The sequence below is a fragment of the Notamacropus eugenii genome, chromosome 2 (genome assembly GCF_028372415.1).
Source record: "Notamacropus eugenii isolate mMacEug1 chromosome 2, mMacEug1.pri_v2, whole genome shotgun sequence".
In the NCBI taxonomy this organism is placed as follows: domain Eukaryota; kingdom Metazoa; phylum Chordata; class Mammalia; order Diprotodontia; family Macropodidae; genus Notamacropus; species Notamacropus eugenii.
Genome location: NC_092873.1, coordinates 97,199,077 through 97,222,374, shown reverse-complemented (window position 1 = coordinate 97,222,374; position 23,298 = coordinate 97,199,077). Strand labels below are relative to the sequence as shown.

At 36.0% G+C, this 23,298-nt stretch overlaps 1 protein-coding gene across 4 annotated transcripts in view; it reads right to left on the bottom strand.

The window, feature by feature from the left end:
* Nucleotides 1-23,298, bottom strand: part of DNAH8 (dynein axonemal heavy chain 8) — a 396,942-nt gene that overhangs the window by 330,823 nt on the left and 42,821 nt on the right. For all 4 annotated transcript variants that reach the window (XM_072641991.1, XM_072641989.1, XM_072641988.1 and 1 more), the window contains exons 10-12: nt 12,013-12,120; nt 9,444-9,545; nt 5,536-5,682 (exon numbers count right to left, since the gene is read on the bottom strand). In XM_072641991.1, coding sequence (XP_072498092.1) covers nt 5,536-5,682; nt 9,444-9,545; nt 12,013-12,120 — 357 coding nt within the window. The remainder of the gene's footprint in view (nt 1-5,535; nt 5,683-9,443; nt 9,546-12,012; nt 12,121-23,298) is intronic.

Genomic DNA, 23,298 nt, shown 5'->3' with positions numbered 1-23,298 from the left:
ATCAGGGCTATAAATGAATTCTATGTTACGTTATCCTAGCTTATCCTGTCCTGTCCTATCCAATTCTATTCTATTGAATAAGTATTTATTAAGTACTTATTATATGCAAGATACTTTGCTAAATGCTCAATATTCAACAGGAGAACCTAAAAAAAAGAAAAAGAAAACTGAATCAAGAAAACAATATTACTCTAGGCAATTAAAAGATAAGAACAGTGCTAATGTGACCTTAAACTCTAGACCAAACTCAAAATTTATGTTGTACTGATCATGTTTTTCCTTCTGTGAGGCTACAATTTGGACCTGCTGAAGAAACTACATCTAATTTCTTGAATGAGTTCATGCACATCATCTCTGGACCATACATTATGCTGCAGCATATAAACTTACCTGGCAACACATTTACCTAAATTTTTCTATGCTCCTTCAGCTACTACTTAACAACTACAATTAATGGGTACAGCTCAACTGTTCTGAGCCATTTCTTATGAAGCTGCTGATAAGTCAATTAGCAGGAGCTTTAGGCCATGAAACATTAAGCTCTTCTTACCTTAACTTTCAAGGACTACATACTTCTCTGCTGTCCTGTGCTCCTTCAGTTAATCAATAAGCATTTATTATGATCCTACTATGTCTCAGGTGCTGTTACACATCAGTAATACACATACAAATAATTTTTAAATGTATACATTGATGACAGTCAAAGTGAACAGAAACAGGCTTAACAGTTAATGGCATTTCTGTCTGTGAATACAAAAAAAATTCAGATATCTTGGATACCATAAATACAGTGATTCACTGCAGAAAAAAATTTGTTTTAATTTTGTCTGGTCTCTTCCTGCTACATTATTAGATGAATGTTTATTATTTAGTACCCTCAATGACTGATTCAGCATAAGAAATTTAGGTTAAAAGGATTATTAACACTAGTACTCCTTTTAATAATGAAACAACTACTTTTCTTTTAAAGATAACAGAGAACTTTAAAAACTAAAAAGAGAACATATTTTATCCCAGAGGAAGTAGGAGTCAACCACTGCAGTTGAAGTACAGCAGTGATGTGGTCATATTTCTGCTTAAGAAAAATAACTATGGAGCAGGGGGGTGGAACCAAGATGGCAGAGTAGAAAGACACATATACTCTAGCACTTCCCCTACAGCCCACAAAATACCTGTAAAAAATGATTCCCAACAAATTCTAGAGCAGCAGAAGCCACAGAACAACAGAGTGAAAGAGGTTTCCAGCCAAAGGTAACCTGGAAGGCCAAAAGGAAAAGTCTATCTCACGGGATGCTGAGGAGAGGAGCCCAGCCCTGGCCACATAGCACTGGGAGGAACAGGACCTGAACAGACCTCTGGGGCAGAATTCCCAGCAGGGAGGGTCCCAGATCCCTCAACTCACAAGCAACAAAGAAAGCACCAAAGATCAGTGTCAGAGGGCTTTCCCAGCTGGGCGAAAGGGGAACAGGGTTGCCTCAGCACTGGCCACAGGTGGCAGCAGAGGTGGTGGCAGCAGCAGCAGTGGGAAGTGGGTGGCTATGGTGGCCATGGAAGCAGCCTGGGTCCATTGTCCAGGCAGCTCAGCTTAAAGCGTCTGGGGGAATTGAGGAGCTGATCTGAACCTCAGCCCTGAGTGGCAGCCCTGCCCCCACCCAAGGTCCCTGAGGGAATTGAGCAACTGATCTGAATCTCAACCTTGAGCATGGTACTGGTGGGAGAAGGAGCACTAGGACCTTCCTCTTGACAAAGAATTCAGAAGTCAAGTAACTGGCTGGGAAAATGCCCAAAAAGGGAAAAAAAATAAGACCATAGAAGCTTACTTTCTTGGTGAACAAGTGTTTCCTTCCATCCTTTCAGATGAGGAAGAACAAGGCATACTGTCAGAGGAAGTCAAGGCTTCTGCCTCCAGTACTTCCAAAATGAATATGAAATGGGCCCAGGCCATAGAAAAGCTTGAAAAGAGAGTCAGCAGCTTGCTAAAGGAGAACCAAAAAAATGCTTAGGAAAATAACACCTTTAAAAATAGGCTAACTCAATTGGAAAAATAGGTCTAAAAAGCCAATGAGGAGAAGATGGCTTTAAAAAGCAGAGTTAGCCAAATGGAAAAGGAGGTTCAAAACTTTACTGAATAAAACAGTTCTTTAAAAGAAAGAGTAGAGTTCAGGGAAGCTAATGACTATGAGATAAACGAAGAAGTTAAAAAACAAAACCAAAAGATTGAAAAAACAGAAGATAATGTGAAACATCTCATTGGAAAAACAACTAACCTGGAATGTGAAACATCTCATTGGAAAAACAACTGACCTGGAAAATAGATCCAGGAGAGACAATTTAAAAATTATGGGACTACCTGAAAACCATGATCAAAAAAAGAGCCTAGACATTATCTTTCATGAAATTATCAAAGAAAACTGCCTTGACGTTCTAGAACCAGAGGGCAAAATAAATATTGAAAGAATCCACAGATCACCTCCTGAAAGAGACGTGAAAAGAGAAACTCCTAGGAATAGTGTGGCCAAATTTCAGAGTTCCCAGGTCAAGGAGAAAATATTGCAAGCAGCTAGAAAGAAACAATTCAAGTATTGTGGAAATACAATCAGGATAACACAGGATCTGGCAGCTTCTACATAAAGGGATCGAAGGGCTTGGAATATGATATTCCAGAAGTCAAAGGAACTGGGATTAAAACCAAGAATCACCTACCCAGCAAACTGAGCATAATACTTCAAGGGAATAAATGGTCATTCAATGATACAGAGGACCTTCAAGCATTCATGATGAAAAGACCAGAACTGAATAGAAAATTTGACTTTCAAACACAAGGATCAAGACAAGCATAAAAAGATAAACAGGAAAGAAAAATCATAAAGGACTTTCTAAACCTGAACTGTTTACATTCCTACATGAAAAGATAATATTTGTAACTCCTGAGACTTTTCTCAGCATTTGGGTAGGTGGAGGGATTATATATACATTCACACACACACACACACACACACACACACACACACACACACATACACAAAGAGTACAAGCTGAGTTGAATCAGAAGAGATGATATCCATTAAAAAATGAAATTAAATTAAGGAGTGAGAGAGGAAAATACTGGGAGGAAAAAGGGAGAAATGGAATGGGGCAGGCTATCACTCCTAAAAGAGAGAAGAAAAATCTTGTTCAATGGAGGAGAAAAGGGAGGAGATGAGAGAGGAAAAGTGAAGCTTACTCACTTCACGTATGGCTTAAGGAGGGAATAACATGCTCACTAAATTTGGTATGAAAATCTATCTGATGCTACAGGAAAGTAGGAGAGGAGGAGACAAGTGGGGTGAGGGGGATGATAGAAGGGAGGGCAAATGGGAGAAGGCAGTAACTAGAAGTAAACACTTTTGGGAAGGGACAAGGTCAAATGAGAGAATAAAAAAAGGGGGGGACAGGGTAGGGTGGAGGGCAATATAGTTAGTCTTGCACAACATGACTATTATGGAAGTCTTTTGCAAAATGACACATACACAGCCTGTATTAAATTGCTTGCCTTCTCATTGGGGATGGGGAGGGAGGGAGGGAGAGAAGTTAGAATTCAAAGTATCAGAAACGAATGTTGAGAATTATTATTGCATATGACTGGAAAATAAGGAATACAGGTAATGGGGTATAGAAATTTATCCTGCCCTACAAGAAAAAGAGAGAAGATGGGGATAACGGAAGGGTGGGGTGTGATGGAAGGGAGGGTACATTGAGGGAAGGGGTAATCAGAATGCAAGGTATTATGGGGTGGGGGAGGGGAGAGATGGGGAGAAAAATTGGAACTCAAAATTTTGTGGAAATGAATGTCGAAATCTAAAAATAAATTTAAAAAAATATTTCAAAGAAAAATAACTACCAAAAATATGGACAATATACTGGAACAGGAAGAGATAAAGCAAACTAGATAGCTGTTTCAATAATCTAAGTAAGAGGTGATGAGGTGGTGGCTATGTGAGTAAAGATTAGTAGTCAGGTATGAGAGATTTTGTGGAAATATAAAGGGCAATGTTTGGCTACTGACTGGATATGTAGGGCAAGGCAGAATGAGGACTTGAGGATAATACCAAGGTTACGAACCTAGAAGACTCAAAGAATGGCAGTGTCTTTGAAGAAATAAGTTTGAAGGAGGAGCATGTTTGGAGGAAAGCATAATGAGTTCTGTTTTGGACATGAGAATCTGATATATCACTGGTCAGCTAGTTTGAAATGTCCAGTAGGCAACTGACATAAGACTAGAGTTCAGAGGTGAGAATGGCAATGAAAATATAGACTGATGAGTTATCTGAATAAAACTGATAATTAAGTCCATGAAATATGATGAAAGAACCAAGAGAATTTTTTTTTAAATGAAGGTCACTTTGGAGACATAGAGGAGGTGGATGAACCTGAGTATTGTGAATTAGTGGGGAAACACGTTCTCACAAGATAAAGTAATCTCGGAAGTCAAAGAAACTGAGCTACAAGGTTACAGAAATAGAAATCCTTGGGCTATATTTTATTCCTTTCCTTGATAGTAACAGGATGAGCTTGATTGATTTCATCTTGAAGAAGGTGCCACTAATTTAGATATTTATTAACAACACAGGATATTCTGATAAGACTAACCACCAAGAAATTATTTTTCCACAGGAACAAACCAGAGTTTTAGCATCCTTTGTGACCTCAAGCCTTGCAAACTTCCTTTATTTCCATTCTTTGGCAGACTGCTGCTAATTGGCTATGTATTCTAAGCTGGCCAAATACCTATAAAAACTCTGGCTATACTCTAAGAAGCTAAGGCTATTATCAGGGAGCAGTCTTCCCTGGTGCACTAATAAATTTTCTTCTTTCAGTCTAGTTACTTGCTTTTGATCACCAGTCACTCAGAACTCATGATGAACAAGATTCTCCCTGGGCTATCATGGAACACAGGCTGGGCACCAGGAATAAGGAACACTCCTAGTTAGGAATTTAAGGTTTAAATATGAAAGATAATCAGGGTCAAAAGATGCTGAGAAGTGGATAAATAATTAGAAGAAGAACTAGGAGACAGTTGTGTTATAAAAAAAAAAAAATCCGAAGAGCTGTCAACAGCAACCCATGAGCACAGGTACACACGCATGAAGTTAATGGTGTTCTTACATGGACAATGTAGGAAAAAATACTGATTGTACATCAAGCAAGTATTTAAGTATTTCCTGATTTTTCTAACTCACAATGGCCAATTCATCACAGTTATCCCAAAATTTTTATTAACCAAATCAGCCTGGTCCCATTCAAGGGCAGTCACTTCCAATATACCTAACTCAACACTGCCAACAAGAGCTGAGAAGCTTATTGTCCTTACCACAAAGACAACTATAACAGAAGTAAGGCTGACAAGAAAACCAAAGGGAACAACAGGAGGAGAAAAAGAATATATAAAGAGGACAAAGGGATGCGATAACAAGAAATAGATATTCATAATATAAGTAATAAGCAACAACCCTCCCTCCCAAAAAAAGGTTAGCACAGTGATTACCAGCTTCTTACCTTCTCTAGTCTTTTACAGAAGGCTTCAAATTTACCAAATATGTACATTTCTGAAACCTCAAATGTTTTTTCCCCCAAGGCTTCCAAAATCTGCTCTCTTGTTTTATGAAAAGACTTCTGATATTCCTTGAAAAGGAAAACGCAATCCTACAAATATAAAAGTAAAACTGGTGAGCCTTTTATATAAGTTTCCCTACAGATTCTCTCCTGCCATTTAAAAACAAGATATCATAAGTCAACTCATCCCCTCCAGAGCTCTCTTTGTTAAAATTTCTTATTTTTAAACTCTCTGCCCACATGAGGAAAAAATATTCTCTCTTAACCTTTTGCTCATTTCCTCTTCATCTCTATTTTTGCATTATTATTATACAAAACTATGATCATTAAATGCATCCATATATACCCTCTAAGCTGATCAAAATCTCAAGAGACCCTGGACTTAAGACCACAGTGCCAAACTGACACCTACCCAGTGGTCCTCCACATGTATGAAGTTTATATAGTACCTGGATACTAACACTATAAAGGTGCTGAAAGTTTCTTGGATAGATTCTAGTACCAACTAAACCACCCTAAAGCAATCTCAGGTGAAAAAAATATGAACAATTTAGGAAAAATAAATTTTTACTATGATTTCCAAAAACTATACAACAGTAAAATTTTTGAAAGGTAGAATAATATAGAACAAAGAGAGGGAGAGTACAGGAAGACTAGGGCATAGGGATTTTAGTCTATCTCTATCACTAACTTCACAACCTTAGGTAAGTCACTTAATTTCTTTCTATTTTCTTTTTCTGTTAAGTGTGAATGGATAGATTTGATTGGATTTAATGAACAGGGAGTTTATTTTTTCTTAGCTTCTTTTTAAAAAATGAGGGGTTTTAGCATCTAATTAACATTGTGGAAGACAAGAAATATAGAAAATATAACTACTTTTTTTCTTACTATAATGCTTATGATGTTCTGCTAAGTATTTGCTTGTTTTTGAGAAGCAAAATTAAAAAAACAATTCCTTAAGTATTCAGCAGCTTGCATAAAATGTAAAACATTTAAGAATAAATTGAATGAATAGATTTGTAATTAACGCATAAATAAACTTCACTTTTAGTACAATTTTAGGTAATAATTTCACTATCAAATCAAGTTTCATACACACACACATACATATATAAAAAATGCTAATGTTCCTAAAGCAGAATGACTTTAGAACTATAAAGAATACTTACAAAAAAAAGAACTAAATTCGTTCACATTTTTTGGTTTTTCACTCATAGTCATAGTGACGGATACGTAAGAAGCAAAGTTAGACTACAGTAATTGATGCTAGGACACAATCTCTTGTATTTCTTATGAAAGGAAAAAGATGTATGTGCTAGGGAGGGCCAGATTCATGTTTACTGCAGATTCTCATGAAAGATTCCTTATGAATAGCACCTCAAATTCTAGCTATGACAGTAAGTGTTCCAGAACATAATCACTACTCTAAGCAGGAAGTCTATAGAGCAATTGAACATGCATCATGAAAGAAAAATCTCACTATCGCCCTCACTTTTGGAAACGTATTCTCAAAATCCAAACTACTTTGAGTGAAATCAGAATGAGTTACCCTGGTTTGGAGGCAATACAGAGAGTTAGCAGTCTTAATATCAAGGTAGCTAAGAGATGCAGTCACCTAAAGTCAAGAGGAGCTGGACCTGGAGTCAAGAGGAACTAAGTTCAAACCTGGCCTCGGATACCTCATATATAAAATGAGCTGGAGAAGGAACGGCAAACCACTGAAGTATCTTTGCCAAGAAAACCCCAACTGGGTTCACATGGAGTCACATGTGACTGAAACAACACAACAACAACAATGCATTTAATAATCTCTTGTGACCTGGAGTTTTTCAAGCATGGTAAACGCAGCTGTTGGGAAAGGCAACTCTCTAATAAGTTGCAGGGATGGCACCAATATGAACTGACAGAGGAAATTTCTCACCAAGAGGAACTTGCTATACTGATGAAACAAAAGGTCCAGTTTAAAAAAAAAAGTTTTTCTTTATCAGGATAATGATGACATGGCTGGCTTATGCTCCCAGGAATTATCATGAACTTTTGACTTCTAAACCCATGCTAATTCTGAATTCTAACAATTCTAGTAAGTCAATGAAAAAAAGTATTTATTAAATACCTGTGTGTCAAGTGTTGTGCTAGGCACTGCAGATACAAATACAAAAAATGAGATAATCCCTACTAACAATGGGTTTATGCTTTAATAGGAAAGATAACAAATACATACAAAATACATATAGTATAAATATAAAGTTAATAAAAATAAATATGTTCAATAGTTTGAATGGGAGGGCACTAGCAGGTCTGGAAAGGCTTCATGCAGAATATGGTGACTGAAGAGAGGGATTCTGGGAGTCAGAGATCCGAAGCAATGTTTTCCAAGCAAGGAGATTAAGGGTGGGGTATTGAGTGTAAAGAACAGAAAAAAAGGCTAATCTGGTCTGATAATAAAGTGTAGGAGGGGGACTAATGTTCAAGAGAATGGAAAGGTAGATTGAGACCAGACTGTAGAAGGCTTTAAAAGCTAAACAGAAAGGTTTGAACTTTATTCTAAAGGCAAGAGGAAGCCATTGGAGTTCAATGAGTAGGATAGTGACATGGTCAGATCTATGATTAAGGAAAATTACTTTGGTAGCAACATAGAGAATAGACCACAATAGTGAGAGAATCGAGACAAGGAGCGCAGTTAGGAAGCTATCCAAATGAACTAAGGTGTTTGCTGTGTGAATAAGAAGTCAGATACAAGAAACAAGATCTGGCAACTAAGTGGATATGTGTGGAGAATCAAGGAGAATGTTGAGAATACAAAACTGAGATACTGAAAAACAGAGGTGGCTTGAACAGAAATAAGGAAGTCTGGAAGAGGAAAGGAAGAAAGACGAGTCAGACATGTTGAATTGAAGATGTCTCTGGAATATTCAGTTTGAAGTAAGAGCCTTAATGCTTTGTCAGGATAGTAACTGTATAGTTCTCTTATCCTGACACTTTAATTAACTGATTCTATTGCCATAGAAATACCAGTGTGCCAAGAATTCTGAATGACACTTCAATTTCTACCAGTTTCATGAAGCTACCAATTAACCTGACAGCCTTTTCTAACTCCCATTCTTCCTTCCTATCTGATCATATCTAAGAATCTCAAAATGTCAAATCTATTTTCCACTATTTATTCTAACCCCTTTTTACTCAGATTTCCTGGTGTATAACTCATATTTTTTGTGTTTAATATAAAGATACTAAACTTCAAAAGTTGGGGAACAGGTGTTAAAATGTAAAAGGAAGTTTATTTACCCCAAGAGTCGAAGTAAGTAGAGGGACAGAGAATACCTCAATTCTAAATTATCAAACCGCTTTATGACTCCACTAAGAAGCAAGAAAGTATCTGCCAATGCAGAAGTTTCACCTAGGATTTTCAGGTTTAGACTGAATTTCAGTGATACCAATCAAGAGGTTTGGAATTAGGGGAGCCTCTCCCCTAATCCTTGAACATTCCAGCACTGTCAGCATTACCCTAGTTATAACATTGCCACAATCCCTTCTCCATTTCCATAACTAGGTTCCTAATGGCCATGTCTACTGTATAAACCACTGTCATTTTTACTTTGCTGACTTCCAAAAACTTACAAAAAGTTTTTTACACTCAATAATAAAAGCAATGTTGGGGATTATATTATATCCTGAAATCATTTAAAGGCAAATTATTTTAAATAGAGGGCTTACAAAACATATGTTAACTTAATTTTCACATCGTTCAGATCAGTGTTTACTTCAAAGTTAATGGGCACTTCACACATAGAGAAAAAACAGTAAAGAAATGGGTAATAAAATTTAGTTTCTGAAAATGCATTCATACTAACCTGAATTTTTTTTAATACAACTGGTGTTTCTTGTTCCCATACATGATTTGACCCTCCATCAGTAATATATGCTTTACACGCTGTCACCATTTGATTTGTAACCTAAAAACAAAAGGTAGCTACCAATTAAAAATGGACATAATTTATATATTTATAAGAATCATAAACAGCATGAAGAGAGTGAAGATTGGCATGTTTACCAAATGGGGCACTCTTGAAAACTGAGTTAAGTTTGTTCAAAATAAAAACAAATAATTCATCATTCAGGAAATAATGAATATATAGAAGCCATTAACTCCAAAAGATATATAGACTAAAAATATAAAAATTCCAGGCAGGTACAAATAAATGAGTGAATGATAAAACCACAATAACCCCCAAGGAGTAACAGGTGATTTTTAAGGGAATACCCATAACTTGTCAGGTTGACACTAAAAATAATCATGTTCTTCCACCAAATGTCCTTGTTAGATGGAACATGGAGTTAGATGAAGCATAGATCTGCCCCAATAAAGCATATCTGATCATTTGGAATTTTCCAACCAATCAAATTCTAATCTGTATCATTCAATTTTATTACTGTAATTAGAATTTCAGGCACATTTTATCCTATTCCTTAGTAAAGGCAATTTTTACAATGCAATACAACATTCTAAAGACTTGAAAAGTCATTTACAAAAGATCCATACAAAAGTCCCAGCTAATGAGATCTAAAAACAGGCATTTTCTAGCATTAGAAAGTCTTCCTCCTACTAGGCTACTAGCAACAACACCTCAGAAACTCTCATTTAGCAATCATTATCAATTTGAAGAAGGCTGTGCTTTTTAAATACAAACATGAGATGATATATAACTGGTTATGAGTCACTTTGGAGAGCACTGTAGATGAGGGAGAACACTGTAGATGAGGGAGAACACTGTATGGGCTAACAAGAAGCCAGAAGAAGCCAAAGGTCATATACCAAACTATACCAGGAGAATTCATCACATTATATAAATCTTCACTTTAAATAGAGGTGAAATCAATCACTGAGACTTACTTGGTGTAGTGTACTGTCTGATTATATACTCATCATCAGAAAAATAGAGAACTAAATTAAAGCAGCCAACAGGTAATAAACAAAATACAACAAATAAACCCTTGTTACATTCAGAGCACCATTACAAGTTATTTATATAAAGAAAAAAACTAGGCAGTTCTTATCCTTGAAAAATTTACAATCTTTGAGAGGCTATCAGTGATGTTGGACATTTCACCCTAATCCTCTTAGTCTCAGCTTATTTATCTGTAAAATAAAGGGAGGGGCTCTGACCTCTGGGACCATTTACAGGATATAATATGACCTTTGGAGACAACTTATCCTAGAAAGACTATGCCTTTTGGGACTGAGCCCTAAGGGTTCATGTCTTAACTCTTGTCAAAAGAGCAGTAAGCAAGGACTATCTGAGTCATCATACAATACAGAAAATGACAGGCATTCACATAGTGAAAAGTCGTGTACACGCTGTGCCCACGTCTGAAAGATTGAAATGGACAAAGAAGCAGATTAGATCCTGGTTTACGTCCCAGTTTGAGTCAAACAATAGAGTCCACATTAAAGATAAAAGGAACCCAATGAGTACCCACATGAAGATGCCAATCTATACCAGCAAGGTGAATATTTCAAGGTGCCTGCTATCACCTAGACCTTTGTATCAGAGGTATGAATCTTGAGCTCCAGCAAGCTCTCTGTGAAAGAAGCAATTCACCTACTTTCCATGCTAGAAGTCGACTTACTTATTATTTCTACATCTACACATTCATCTCTTCAGTAACAATCACCAACCTAGTTCAGGTTTTCACTGCCTCTTGCCTGGACTCAGTTTCTTAACTAATCTCCATATCTCTAGTCTCTTCTTTCTCTAATCCATCCTCCACACAGTTACAAAAATAATCTATCTGTGGCACAGTCCTATGTGTCCCTTCTAAACCCTTTGTAAGCCAGCTTCTGATCTCATATTCACCTGAAATTGCTCTCTGCAGTTACCAATGAGCTTTTAACTGCTAAATCTTTCTATCACTCCTCCTTAACCTCTCTGCAGCCTTTAACAGTTGATCACCCTCTTCTGGAGGGTCCCCCTCCTGAGCTCCCAATTTTTGTGACACTGTTCACTCTTGGTTCTTCTTCTTCTATTTGACCATTCATTCCCACTTCGTTTTGCAAGATCTTCATATAAATTGTGCCTGCTAAGTGTGTGTGCCCCCAAACATCAGGATAATGAGAGGTGATTATTTATATATTGAGACATGTCAAGAATACTTTGCTATCTGTATTCCAATCAATCACTAAAGGATGCTATGGCTCAGGAACAATTTTTTTTAATTGTTAAATGAACCAAGTTTCAAATTCAATGCACAACTACAATGTAGGTACCAAATGAGAAGGAAACTATCTTACCAGAATATATATCCTATTTCACTGACACATTAAGATTTATGATTTTGAGGAAATTGCCAATACAAAGAGATGAAAGCTATTAATTTTCTTCAAAAGTTACATATATATGATATTCTTCTTCATAAACTTACCTTTATAAAGAGTGAGGTCATTCTTTCTGAAGTATTATAATACCTTGAAACACTATGAATCATTCTGATAGCATTAATCAAATTTTGTATTCCATGAGCCATGGAAACCTAAAATTTGAATTTTGAAGTAAGTTACATGTTCCAAATATTTTAGTCATGTAATGGCTGCTACACATATGTTTAATTTTCACATTATGCAAATAAATTCTTAGATTTATGTAACAGTTTGTCAGGAAAAAAAGCTTCTTTGACTCACTCAGCCAAATAAAAAGATAAACTGGTTCATGGAATTATTATAGAAATAATATTCAACTTATGTGCATTAACTGTAACAAATACACTAAAATTCTGGTGATATTACAGAACTACATAATACATATTTTCTTAATCAAAACAAAGGATTAATTTTGCTTCTTTGCTTCTGTGTGTGTGCATATATTCATAGAGCTAGAGTGGATCTTAGAAGTTAGCTAGTTCATCCCTTTCATTTTATAGATGAGAAAACTGAGAGGTCAAATAATTTGCCCAAAGTAACACAAATAGCACATGACTAAGATAGGATTCGAACTCAGACTCTCGTACATTATGTATTTCTGATTCTCAGATTTACCAATCTATATTCTCTGAATACTATTACTATATCAGTTTGATTTTTCATAATTTAAGTGATTAAACAAATTACACATATTTTATTATCATGTTCTTCAACAATGCAGTCAAATATGCATTCCATGGGCCACATGTGGTACACAACACTCCAGACTGTGACTCAAATCAGATTAAAATGTAATCGAGGAAATATAATTAATAAAATAAATATAGGTAATATACATCTGCACTACAAATTAGTGGCTAGTATTTCTATTTCAAATTTGACAGTACTGTTCTTCAACATTCTGAAATACAAAATTATTCAGACTTTCAAAAAAATCATTTAAGTCTTAAAATATCTAAAACTATATAAAATTTAAACTTTATGATAAAACTGAATTAGAGAATTTTAGAGATAGAAAAGACTTCAGAGATCATCTAGGCCCATTCATTTTTCCGATGAGAAAACTGGGGCCCAGGGGGCTTAAATGACTTACATCCACATAGTTATATGTGGCAGAAGCAGAATACTCCTTGTGAATGCCTACCTTAACACCACTTTGCTTGTTTCATACAATGAATTCTGGAGGATTAGACTACAGGTTTTATGACTCCTGATAGAGTTCTCCTAAAAGCAGCACTGATTTGGTAGAAATATAGAGTTCATCCTGACTGGGGTCTTTTAAGCCGAGGTTGGATGCCAACTTACTGGGGACATTACAGCAAGTATTCTTGTTCAGGTGTGAGACTAGATGGCTTATGTGTTATAGCTCTTAGATTCTGGGGGGTGTCCCAACAATAAATATCACTTTCAGAGATGGAAAGCAGAATTCTATTGAACTCCTTTAAGGCTAGACACTTTAGGAATTTCTCTACCCTACCTCCAACCTACTATTTGTAAGACTACAGGGATACTAAGACACGGTCTCTACTCACAAGGATATAATCAGCTTGTGGAGAAAGTAATATTCCTGAGTACTTAAATGTTTGTTGAATTTAATAAAGGATCTGAGCAACCCTCAACTTAAAAACAGATTGTGTTTTTAAAAAATCTATTTGTGAGTACTGTGGAACTTGAAATCAATTAATTTATTTTTAGTTTTCAACGTTGACTTTTATAAAATTTTGAGTTCTAAATTTTCCTCCCTCCCCCAAGATGGCATGCAATCTGATACAGGCTATACATGTATGATCATATTAAACATATGTCCACATTAGTAATATTGTGAAAGAATCAGAACAAGAGGGGAACACCACAAGGAAAAAATGGAAATGGCATGCTTCGATCTGAATTCAAACTCCACAGTTCTTTCTCTGTATGTGGATAGCATTTTCCATCATAAGTCTTTTGGAATTGTCTTAGATCACTGCACTGCTCAGAACAGCTAAGTCTAAAAAAATCAGTCATTGTACAATGTTGCTGTTATTAAATACAATGTTCTACTGGTTCTGATCACTTCAGTCAGCATCAGTTCATGTTGGTATTTCCAGATTTTTCTGAAATCATCCTGCTCACTATTTCTTATGGAACAATAGCATTCCATTACATTCCTATGCCACAACTTGTTCAGCCATTCCCCAATTGAGAGGCATCCCCTCAATTTCCAATTCCTGGCCACCACAGAAAGAGCTGCTATAAAGATTTTTGTACATGTGGATCCTTTTTCCTTTTTTTTTTTTTTTTTTTGATCTCTTTGGGATACAGACCTAGAAGTGGTATTGTTGGTTCAAAGCGTATGCACAGTTTTTAGCCCTTTGGGCTTAGTTCCAAATTGCTCTCCAGAATGGTTGGATCAGTTCACAACTCCACCAACAATGTATTAGTGTTCTATTTTCTCACATCTTCTCCAACATTTATTATTTTCTTGCTTTGTCACATTAGCCAGTCTCACAGAAGTGATGTGATACCTCAGATTTGTTTTAATTTGCATTTCTATAATCAATAATGATTTAGAGCATATTCTAATGACTATAGATGGCTTTAATTTCTTCATCTGAAAAATGCCTTCGACCACTTATCTATTGGGGAATGACTGGTATTTTATAGATTTGACTCAGTTCTTTATACGTTTTAGAAATGAGGCTTTTATCAGAGACATTGGCTATAAAAACTATTTCTCAGCTTTTTGCTTCCCTTCTAATCTTGGTTGCATTGGCTTTGTTTCTGCAAAATCTTTTTAATTTAATGTAATGAAAATTATCCATTTTGCATTTCATAATGTTCTCTGTCTCTTGTTTTGTCATAAATTCTTCCTCTCTCCATAGATCTGACAGAGAAACTATTCAATGCTCTCCTAGTTTGCTTATAATTTCACCTTTATGTCTAAATCATATTCTTATTTTGTCCTTATCTTTGTATATGGTGTGAGATGTTGGTCTATGCCTAGTTTCTCTATACTGTTTTCCAGTTTTCCTAGCAGTTTTTGTCAAACAGTGAGTTCTTATCCCAAAGGCTAAGGTCTCTGGGTTTATCAAACTGTAGATTGCTATAGTCACTGACTACTGACTAGTGTATCTTGGGCACCTACCCTATTCCATTGATCCATCACTCTATGAGGGCTTATGATACAGTTTTAAATCTAGTATGACTAGGTCACTTTCCCATGCATTTCTTTTCATTAACTGCCTTGGTATTTTGGGCCACTTGCTTTCCAAATGAATTTTATAATTATTTTTTCTAACTCCATAAAATAATTTTTGGTAGTTTAATTGGTATAGCACTGAATAAATTAAAGCAGAATTATTTTTATTATATTAGCTCAACCTAACTGTGAGCAACTGATATATTTCCAGTTATTTAGATCTGATTTTATTTATGTGACAAGTGTTTTGCAAATGCATTTATATAGTTCCTGAGTTTGTCTCAGGTAGATTCCCAAATATTATATATGGTCTAGAGTTACTTTAAATGAAATTTCTCTTTCTAGATCTTGCTGTTCAGCTTTGTTAGTAACATATAGAAATACCAATGATTTATGTGGGTTTATTTTATATGTTGCAACTTTACTGAAGCTATTAATTATTTCAAATAGCATTTTTGGTGGATTCTCTAAGTATGCCATCATATCATCTGCAAAGAGTGAGAGTTTTGTTTTTTCACTGCCTATTTCAATTCCTTTTAAATTTCTTTTTCTTCTCATAGCTAAGGCTAACATTTCTAGTGCAATATTGAATAACAATGGTAATAATGGGCATCCATGTTTCATCCCTGATCTTATGGGAATGCTTCTGACTTATCCCCATTACATATAATGCTTGCTGATGGCTTTAGATAGATACAGCTTATCATTTTAAGGAAAATTCCATTGATTTCTATACTCTAGTGTTTTTAATAGGAATGGATTTTGTGTTTTGCTAAAAACTTCTTCTGCATCTATTGAGATAATCATGTTTCTGTTACTTTTGTTATTGATGTGGTCAATTATGCTGATAGTTTTCCTAATATTGAACCAGCCTTGCATTGCTGGTAAAAATCCCACCTGATCATAGTGTATTATCCTCATGATAAGTTGCTATAATCTCTGTGCTAATATTTTAAAACTTTTGCATCTATATTCATATTAAAGAAATTGATCTACAATTTTATTTTGGTTTGGCTCTTCATGGTACAGATATCAGCATCATTTTTGTGTCATAAAAAGAAACTAGTCGGACTCCTGTGCTTATTTTTTCAAATATTTCATATAGTATTGGAATTGACTGCTCTTTAAGTGTTTGGTAAAATTCACTTGTAAATCCATCTGGCCCAGGAGATTTTTTCTTAGGGAGTTCACTGATGGCTTGTTCAATTTCTTTTTCTGAAATTTTAGTTCCTCTTCTGTTAATCTGGTCAATTTATATTTTTGTAAATATTAATTCATTTCACTTACATTGTCAAATTTATTGGCATACAGTTGGGCAAAATAGTTCCTAATTATTTTTTTAATTTCCTCTTCATTGGTGGTGAATTCACCCTTCTCCTTTTTGACACTGGTAACTTGGTTTTCTTCTTCTTTTTAAACAAATTAACAAAAGCTTTACCTATTTTATTGTTTTTTTTTTCATAAAACCAGCTCTTAGTTTATTAGTGCCATAGTTTTCTTAAGTTCATTAATCTCTCCTTGGATTTTTCAGAATTTCTAATTTGGTATTTAACTGAGAATTTGTTCTTTTTCTAGTTTCTTTTAATTGCATGCCCAGCTCATTGATCTTCTCTTTCTCCATTTTATTCATGTAAGCAGTCAGAGATATAAAATTTCACGTAAGAACTACTTTTAATGCATCCCATAAGTTTTGGTATGTTGCCTAATTCTTATCATTTTCTTCGATGATGTTAATAATGATTTCTATGATTTGTTGTTTGATCCACTTATTCTTTAGGATTTAATTTCCAATTAATTTTTAGTTTATTTTTCCATAACCCTTTATTACATGTAATTTTTATTGCATCAAGATCTGAAAAGGATGAATTTAATATTTCTGCCTTTCTGCACTGGACTGTCAGGTTTTTATGCCCTAGTATGTGGTCAATTCTTGTGTAGGTGATATGTATTGCTTAGAAAAGGGTATATTCCTTTCTATACCCATTCAATTGTCCCCAGAGGTCTACCATATCTAACTTTTCTAAAAATCTTTTTACCTCCTTAACTTTTTTCTTGTTTATTTTGTGATTTATCTAATTCTGAAAGGGTAAAATTGAGGTTCTCCTATTACCATAATTTTTCTATTTCTTCCTATAACTCACATAACCCCTCCTCTAAGAATCTAAGGATGCCACTTGTGGTGTGTATGTGTGTGTGTGTGTGTATGTGTACATACATATATATGTACACACACATATATACATACACACACATATATTACATATGTTTAGTATTGATATTGCTTCATTGTCTATAGTACCTTTTAGCAGGACATAGTTTCCTTCCTCATCTCTTTTAATTAGATCTATTTTTGCTTTTGCTTTGTCTGGGATCAGGATTGCTACCCATGCTTTTTTTACTTTAGCCATAGCATAATATATTCTGCTCTGGACTTTTACTTTTATTCTGTGTGTATCTCTCTGCTTCAAATGTGTTTCTTGTAAACAATATATTGTAGGATTATGGTTTTAATCCACTCTGCTATCTGCTTCTCTTTTATGGTAAAGTTAATCCCATTCACATTCACAATTATGACTACTATGTCTTTCTTTCCATCCTATTTTCCCACATTTGTGCTTTTCTCTCTCCTTTCACCCTTTCCCTACTCATCAGTGTTTTGCTTCTGACTAGCACCTCTCTTAATCTCCCTTCCATCAGTCCTCCTCCCTTCTATCAGCCCTCCCCCCTGTTCTTTCCCTTTTCCCCTACTATGTTTTCCCTGCCTTCAATCTACTATCTCCCTTTTCCTCCTACTTCCCTATACAGTGTGAGAGGTTTCTATACCCAATTGAGTGTGTAAGTCTTTGAACTAAATCCAATGAGAATAAGGTTCAAACAAAGCTCATCTCCCTCTTTTTTTCCTCTACTACAATTAGTCTTTGTGCCTCTTCATGTGATATAATTACCATTTTCTGCTTCCTCCTTTCCTCTTTTCCCAGTATAATTCTTTCTCTTCACCCCTTATTTTTATCATAAGATCAAATTCAACCTATTCCCACGTCCTCTATGTATACCCCTCTTTTAAATGCCAAACTAAAGATACAAAATTTTCAAGAGTTACAAGCATCATCTTCCCATGTAGGGATGTAAACAGTTTTATGTTACTGAATGACATTTTTTTTCCTCTTCTGTTTACCTTTTTATGCTTCCTGAGAATCTTGTATTTGAAGATTGACATACCTATTCAGCCCTGGGTTTTGTTTTTTCTTTTTTTAATCAGGAATGATTAAAAGTCCCCTGTATCATTGAATGTCCATCTTTTCCCCTGAAAAAGTATACTCAATTTTGCTGAATAGCTGGTTCTCAGTTGTAATCCAAGCTCTTTTGCCTTCTGGAATATCATATTCCAGGGCCTCTGATCCTTTAATGTAGAAGCTGCTAAATCCTGAATAATCCTGACTGGAGTTCCATTTTATTTACACTGTTTCTTTCTGGGTGCTTGCAGTATTGTCTCCTTGGGCTGATAATTCTGGAATTGGCTACAATGTTTCTTGGAATTTTCATTTGGGGATTTCTTTCAGGAGGTGGATTCTTTCAATGATTATCTTGCCGTCTGGTTCCAGGACCTCAGGGCATTTTTCCTTAATAATTTCTTTTAAAATGTTGTCCAGGCTCTTTTTTTTTTTATCATGGAGTTCAAGTAGTCCAATAATTCTTAAATTATCTCTCCTAGATATATTTTCCAGGTCAGTTGTTTTTCCAATGAGGAATTTTCCATTGTCTTCTTTTTTTATTCTTTTGATTTTGTTTGACTGAATCATCATGTCTTATAAAGTCACTAGCTCCCACTTGCCAAATTCTAGTTTTTAAAGTATTATTTTCTTAGGGGGTAGAGCCAAGATGGTGGAGTAAAAGCAGGTAGTTCCATGAGCTCTCCCCCAAACCCGTACAAATACCTTTAAAAAATTACTCTAAACAAATTCTAGAGCTGAAGAAACCACAAAATGACAGTGAAACAAATCACTAGCCCAAGACAACCTAGAAGGTCAACCAGAATGGTATATCACACTGGGCCAGGAGCAGAGCACAGTCCAGTGTGGGCTGCACCAGCACAGACAGTGCCAAAGCAGACATCAGGGAACTAAATCACTGGCAGCTGTGGCAGTTTCCAGACTTCTCAACCTACAAACACCAAAAACAGCAGAGAAGGTCAGTGGAAAAATTCTATGGGACCTGGGTAAAAGAAAAGCTGGACCTGGCTGGGGTCCAGCCACAGCCCCATGGCAAGGGAGGCAGTAATGACAATGGCAGCCACAGAGACGGTGAAAGTGGCAGCAGCACTTGCTGCTGCTCCTGGAACTCTGGGCCCACAGATGGAGGGACTGAGTGGCTAATACAAAACCCCAAAGGCTGGGACAGCATACCCACCCCCATGCCCACACACATTGGAAGCAGAGTTCTACCCTGACAAAGTAAAAAGTCAAGTATTTGGCTAACAAGATGAAAAACAGCGGGAAAAATCTCAGACCACAGAATCTTCCTTTGGTGACAAAGGAGATAAAACATACAACCAGAAGAAAACAACAAAGTCAACAATGCTCCTACGTCAAAAGCCCCCAAGAAAAATATGAATTGGTCACAGGCCATGGAAAAGCTCAAAAAGCATTTTGAAAATCAAATATGAGAAGTTGAGAAAAATTGGGAAGAGAAATGAAAGTGATGCAAGAAAATCATGAAAAAAATGAGTTAATAGCTTGCTAAATGATACCCCAAAAATACAGAAGAAAATACACTTTGGGGTCCTGGGGTGAGGAAGAGTACTGATGTGATGGAGCTGGTGGATGCTCCTGGGCAGTAAAGAATGCCTGTGGTTGCTCCCAGACAAGAGCGCAGCCCAGGAGAGGAATAAACTCTTCTCCCTTGATTGTGCCACCTTAGAGGAACTGAGAACTTACAGGTCCATAGAGCATACTCTCAACTTGACAAAGGACTCAAAAGTCAAGTAACTGACTGGGAAAATGCCCAAAAAAGGGAAAAAAATAAGTCTATAGAAGGTTATTTTCTTGGTGAACAGGTATTTTCTTCCATCCTTTGGATGAGAAAGAACAAAGCATACCAGAAGAAGAAGACATAAAAGTCAAGACTTCTACATCCAAAACCTCCAAAAAAAAATGCAATGGTCTCAGGCCATGAAAGAGCTCAAAAAGGATTCTGAATATCAAGTAAGAGAGGTGGAGACAAAATTGGGAAGAGAAATGAGAGCAATGCAAGAAAATCATGAAAAGCAACTCAACAGCTTGTTAAAAGAGATCCAAAAAATGCTGAAGAAAATAACACCTTTAAAAATAGACTAACCTAAATGGAAAAAGAGTCCCAAAATGCCAATGAGGAGAAAAATGCTTTAAAAAAGCACAATTAGCCAAATGGAAAAGGAGGTTCAAAAGCTCACTGAAGAAAATAGTTTTTTAAAAATTAGAATGGAGCAGATGGAAGATGAAGACTTTATGAGAAACCAAGAAATTACAAAACAAAGCCAAAAAGAATGAAAAAAATAGAAGACAATGTGAAATACCTCACTGGAAAAACTGACCTGGAAAATAGATCCAGGAGAGATAATTTAAAAATTATCCATCTAGCTGAAAAACATGATTAAAAAAAAGAGTCTAGACATCATTTTCCAAGAAATTATCAAGGAAAATTGCCCTAACAGTCTAGACCCATTGGGTAAAATAGATATGGAAAGAATTCACCAATTACCTCCTGAAAGAGATCCCAAAAGGAAAACTCCTAGGAATATTGTAGCCAAATTTCAGAGTTCCCAGGTCAAGGAGAAAATATTACAAGCAGCCAGAAAGAAACAACTCAAGTATTGTGGAAATACAATCAGGATAACACAAGACTTAGCAGCTTCTATACTAAGGGATTGAAGAGCTTGGAATACAATATTCTAGAGGTCAATGGAAACAGGATTAAAACCAAGAATCACCTATCCAACAAAACTGAGTAAAATACTTCAGGGAAAAAATGGAATTTCAATGAAATAGAGGACTTAAAAGTATTCTTTCTTTCCTTTTTATTTTTTTAAAATTATTTTGTTTTCTGTGTTTTATATATATATATATACTTCCATATATCTTAGATTTTTTCCCCTCCCTCTCCCTCCTTCCCCACTCCCTTCCCAAGATGGTTTGCAATCTTATATAGTTCTACACATACATTTCTATTAAATACAATTTCAACATAGTGATGTTGAATACAAGAATTAAAATTAGAGAAACCATAAAACAAAACAAAACATTACACAAAAGAAAATGTCTGCTTCATTCTGTGATCCAGTTCCACAATTCTTTCTCCAGATGTGGAAGACATTTTGCCTCAAAAGTCTACTGGGAATTTTTTAGGTCCTTGCATTGCTATGAAGGACTGTCTACCAGAAAATTTCCTCACACACCCAAGTATTCTTCTTGAAAAGACCAGAGCTGAATAGAAAATGTGACTTCCAAATACAAGAATCAAGAGAAACATTAAAAGATAAACAGGAAATGGAAGCCTCATTAAAATTGAACTGTTTACATTCTTACATGGGAAGATGTAATTTGTAACTCATGAGACCTTTTTCAGTATTAGGGTAGTTAGAGGGAATATGTATATATACATATATATGTATGTATACGTATGTGTGTGTGTATATATGTATATACACATGTAAGTGTGTAAGAGTATGTATGTATGGGTATATTATATAAGTATGGATTTGTATATGTACATGTATATATATATATATATATAAATACACATAGACACACACACACACACACACACACATATATATATATATATATATATATATATATATATATACACACACACACACATAGACAAAAGGCACAGAGTGAGCTGAATATGAAGGCAAAATACCTAAAAAAATAAAATTTATTGCTGAATGGAATATACTAAGTAAGAGAAAGGGAGAGGTAGAATGTAGCAAATCATCTCACATACAAGAGGGAAGAAAGCTTCTACAATGTAGGGGAAGAGGAGAGAGATGAAAGGAAATAATTGAGCCTTACTCTCATGGGATTTGGCTTAAGGAAAGAATAACACACACTCAATTGGATATGGAAATTTATTTTACCCTGTAGAAAGGCAAGGGGGAAGGTGATAGGGGAGGGAAGATAATAGAAGGGACAGCAAATTGGGGAAAGGGATAATCAGAAGCAAATCCTTTTGTAGGATGACAAGTCAAGGGACAGAATGGAATAAATGAAGGGCAGGATAGGAACAGAGGGAAATATGGTTAGTCTTCTACAACCTAACTATTATGGAAGTGCTTGGCATTGTTACACATGGTATGACCTATATTGAATTGCTTGTTTTCTCAATGAGGGTGGGTAGGGAGGGAGGGTGAGAATATGGAATGCAAAGCTTTAAGAATGAATGTTAAAAATTGTTTTAGCATGCAACTGGAAATTAAGCCATACAGGCAATGAACTACAGAAATTTATTTTGCCCTATGGGAAAACAGAGGGGAAGGGGAATGGAAGAAAGGTGGGTAATAGAAGGGAAGACAGACTAGAGGAAGGGGTGGATGGGATGCATGCTGTCCTGGGGTGGGGATGGGGAGAAAATTTCAAATTCAAATTCCCTTTAGAAGTGAATGTTAAGAACCAAAAAGTAAATAATTTATAAAAAAAGAATGACTCTAAACAAATTCTGAAACTGCAGAACCCACAGAATGATGCTCAAGACAGCCTAGAAGGTCAACAGAAAGTGTCTGTCATGCAACACTGGGAGCAGGACACAGTTCAGGGTGGGCCACACCAGCACAGATGGGACCTGAATCCACCTTGGGGGGACTTAGTCTTGGGAACCTGTGGTGGTTTCCAGACTTCACGACCCCAAAACACTGAGGACAAATTGGAATACCAGTTGAAAAAACATGTGGGACTGGTATGAGAGAGAAGAATGGTCAGGCTCCAGCCCCAGGGCTGCAGAGGGGGTGGAGGAGCCCACCAAGCAGGAGTCAGCGGCAGCAGCAACAGCAACAGCAGCAGCAGCAGCAGGAGCAGGGGTAGGGGGAGGGGCAGGGACAATGGCAGCAGCAGCAACTGTTTATGGAGTTCTGGGCCCAGAG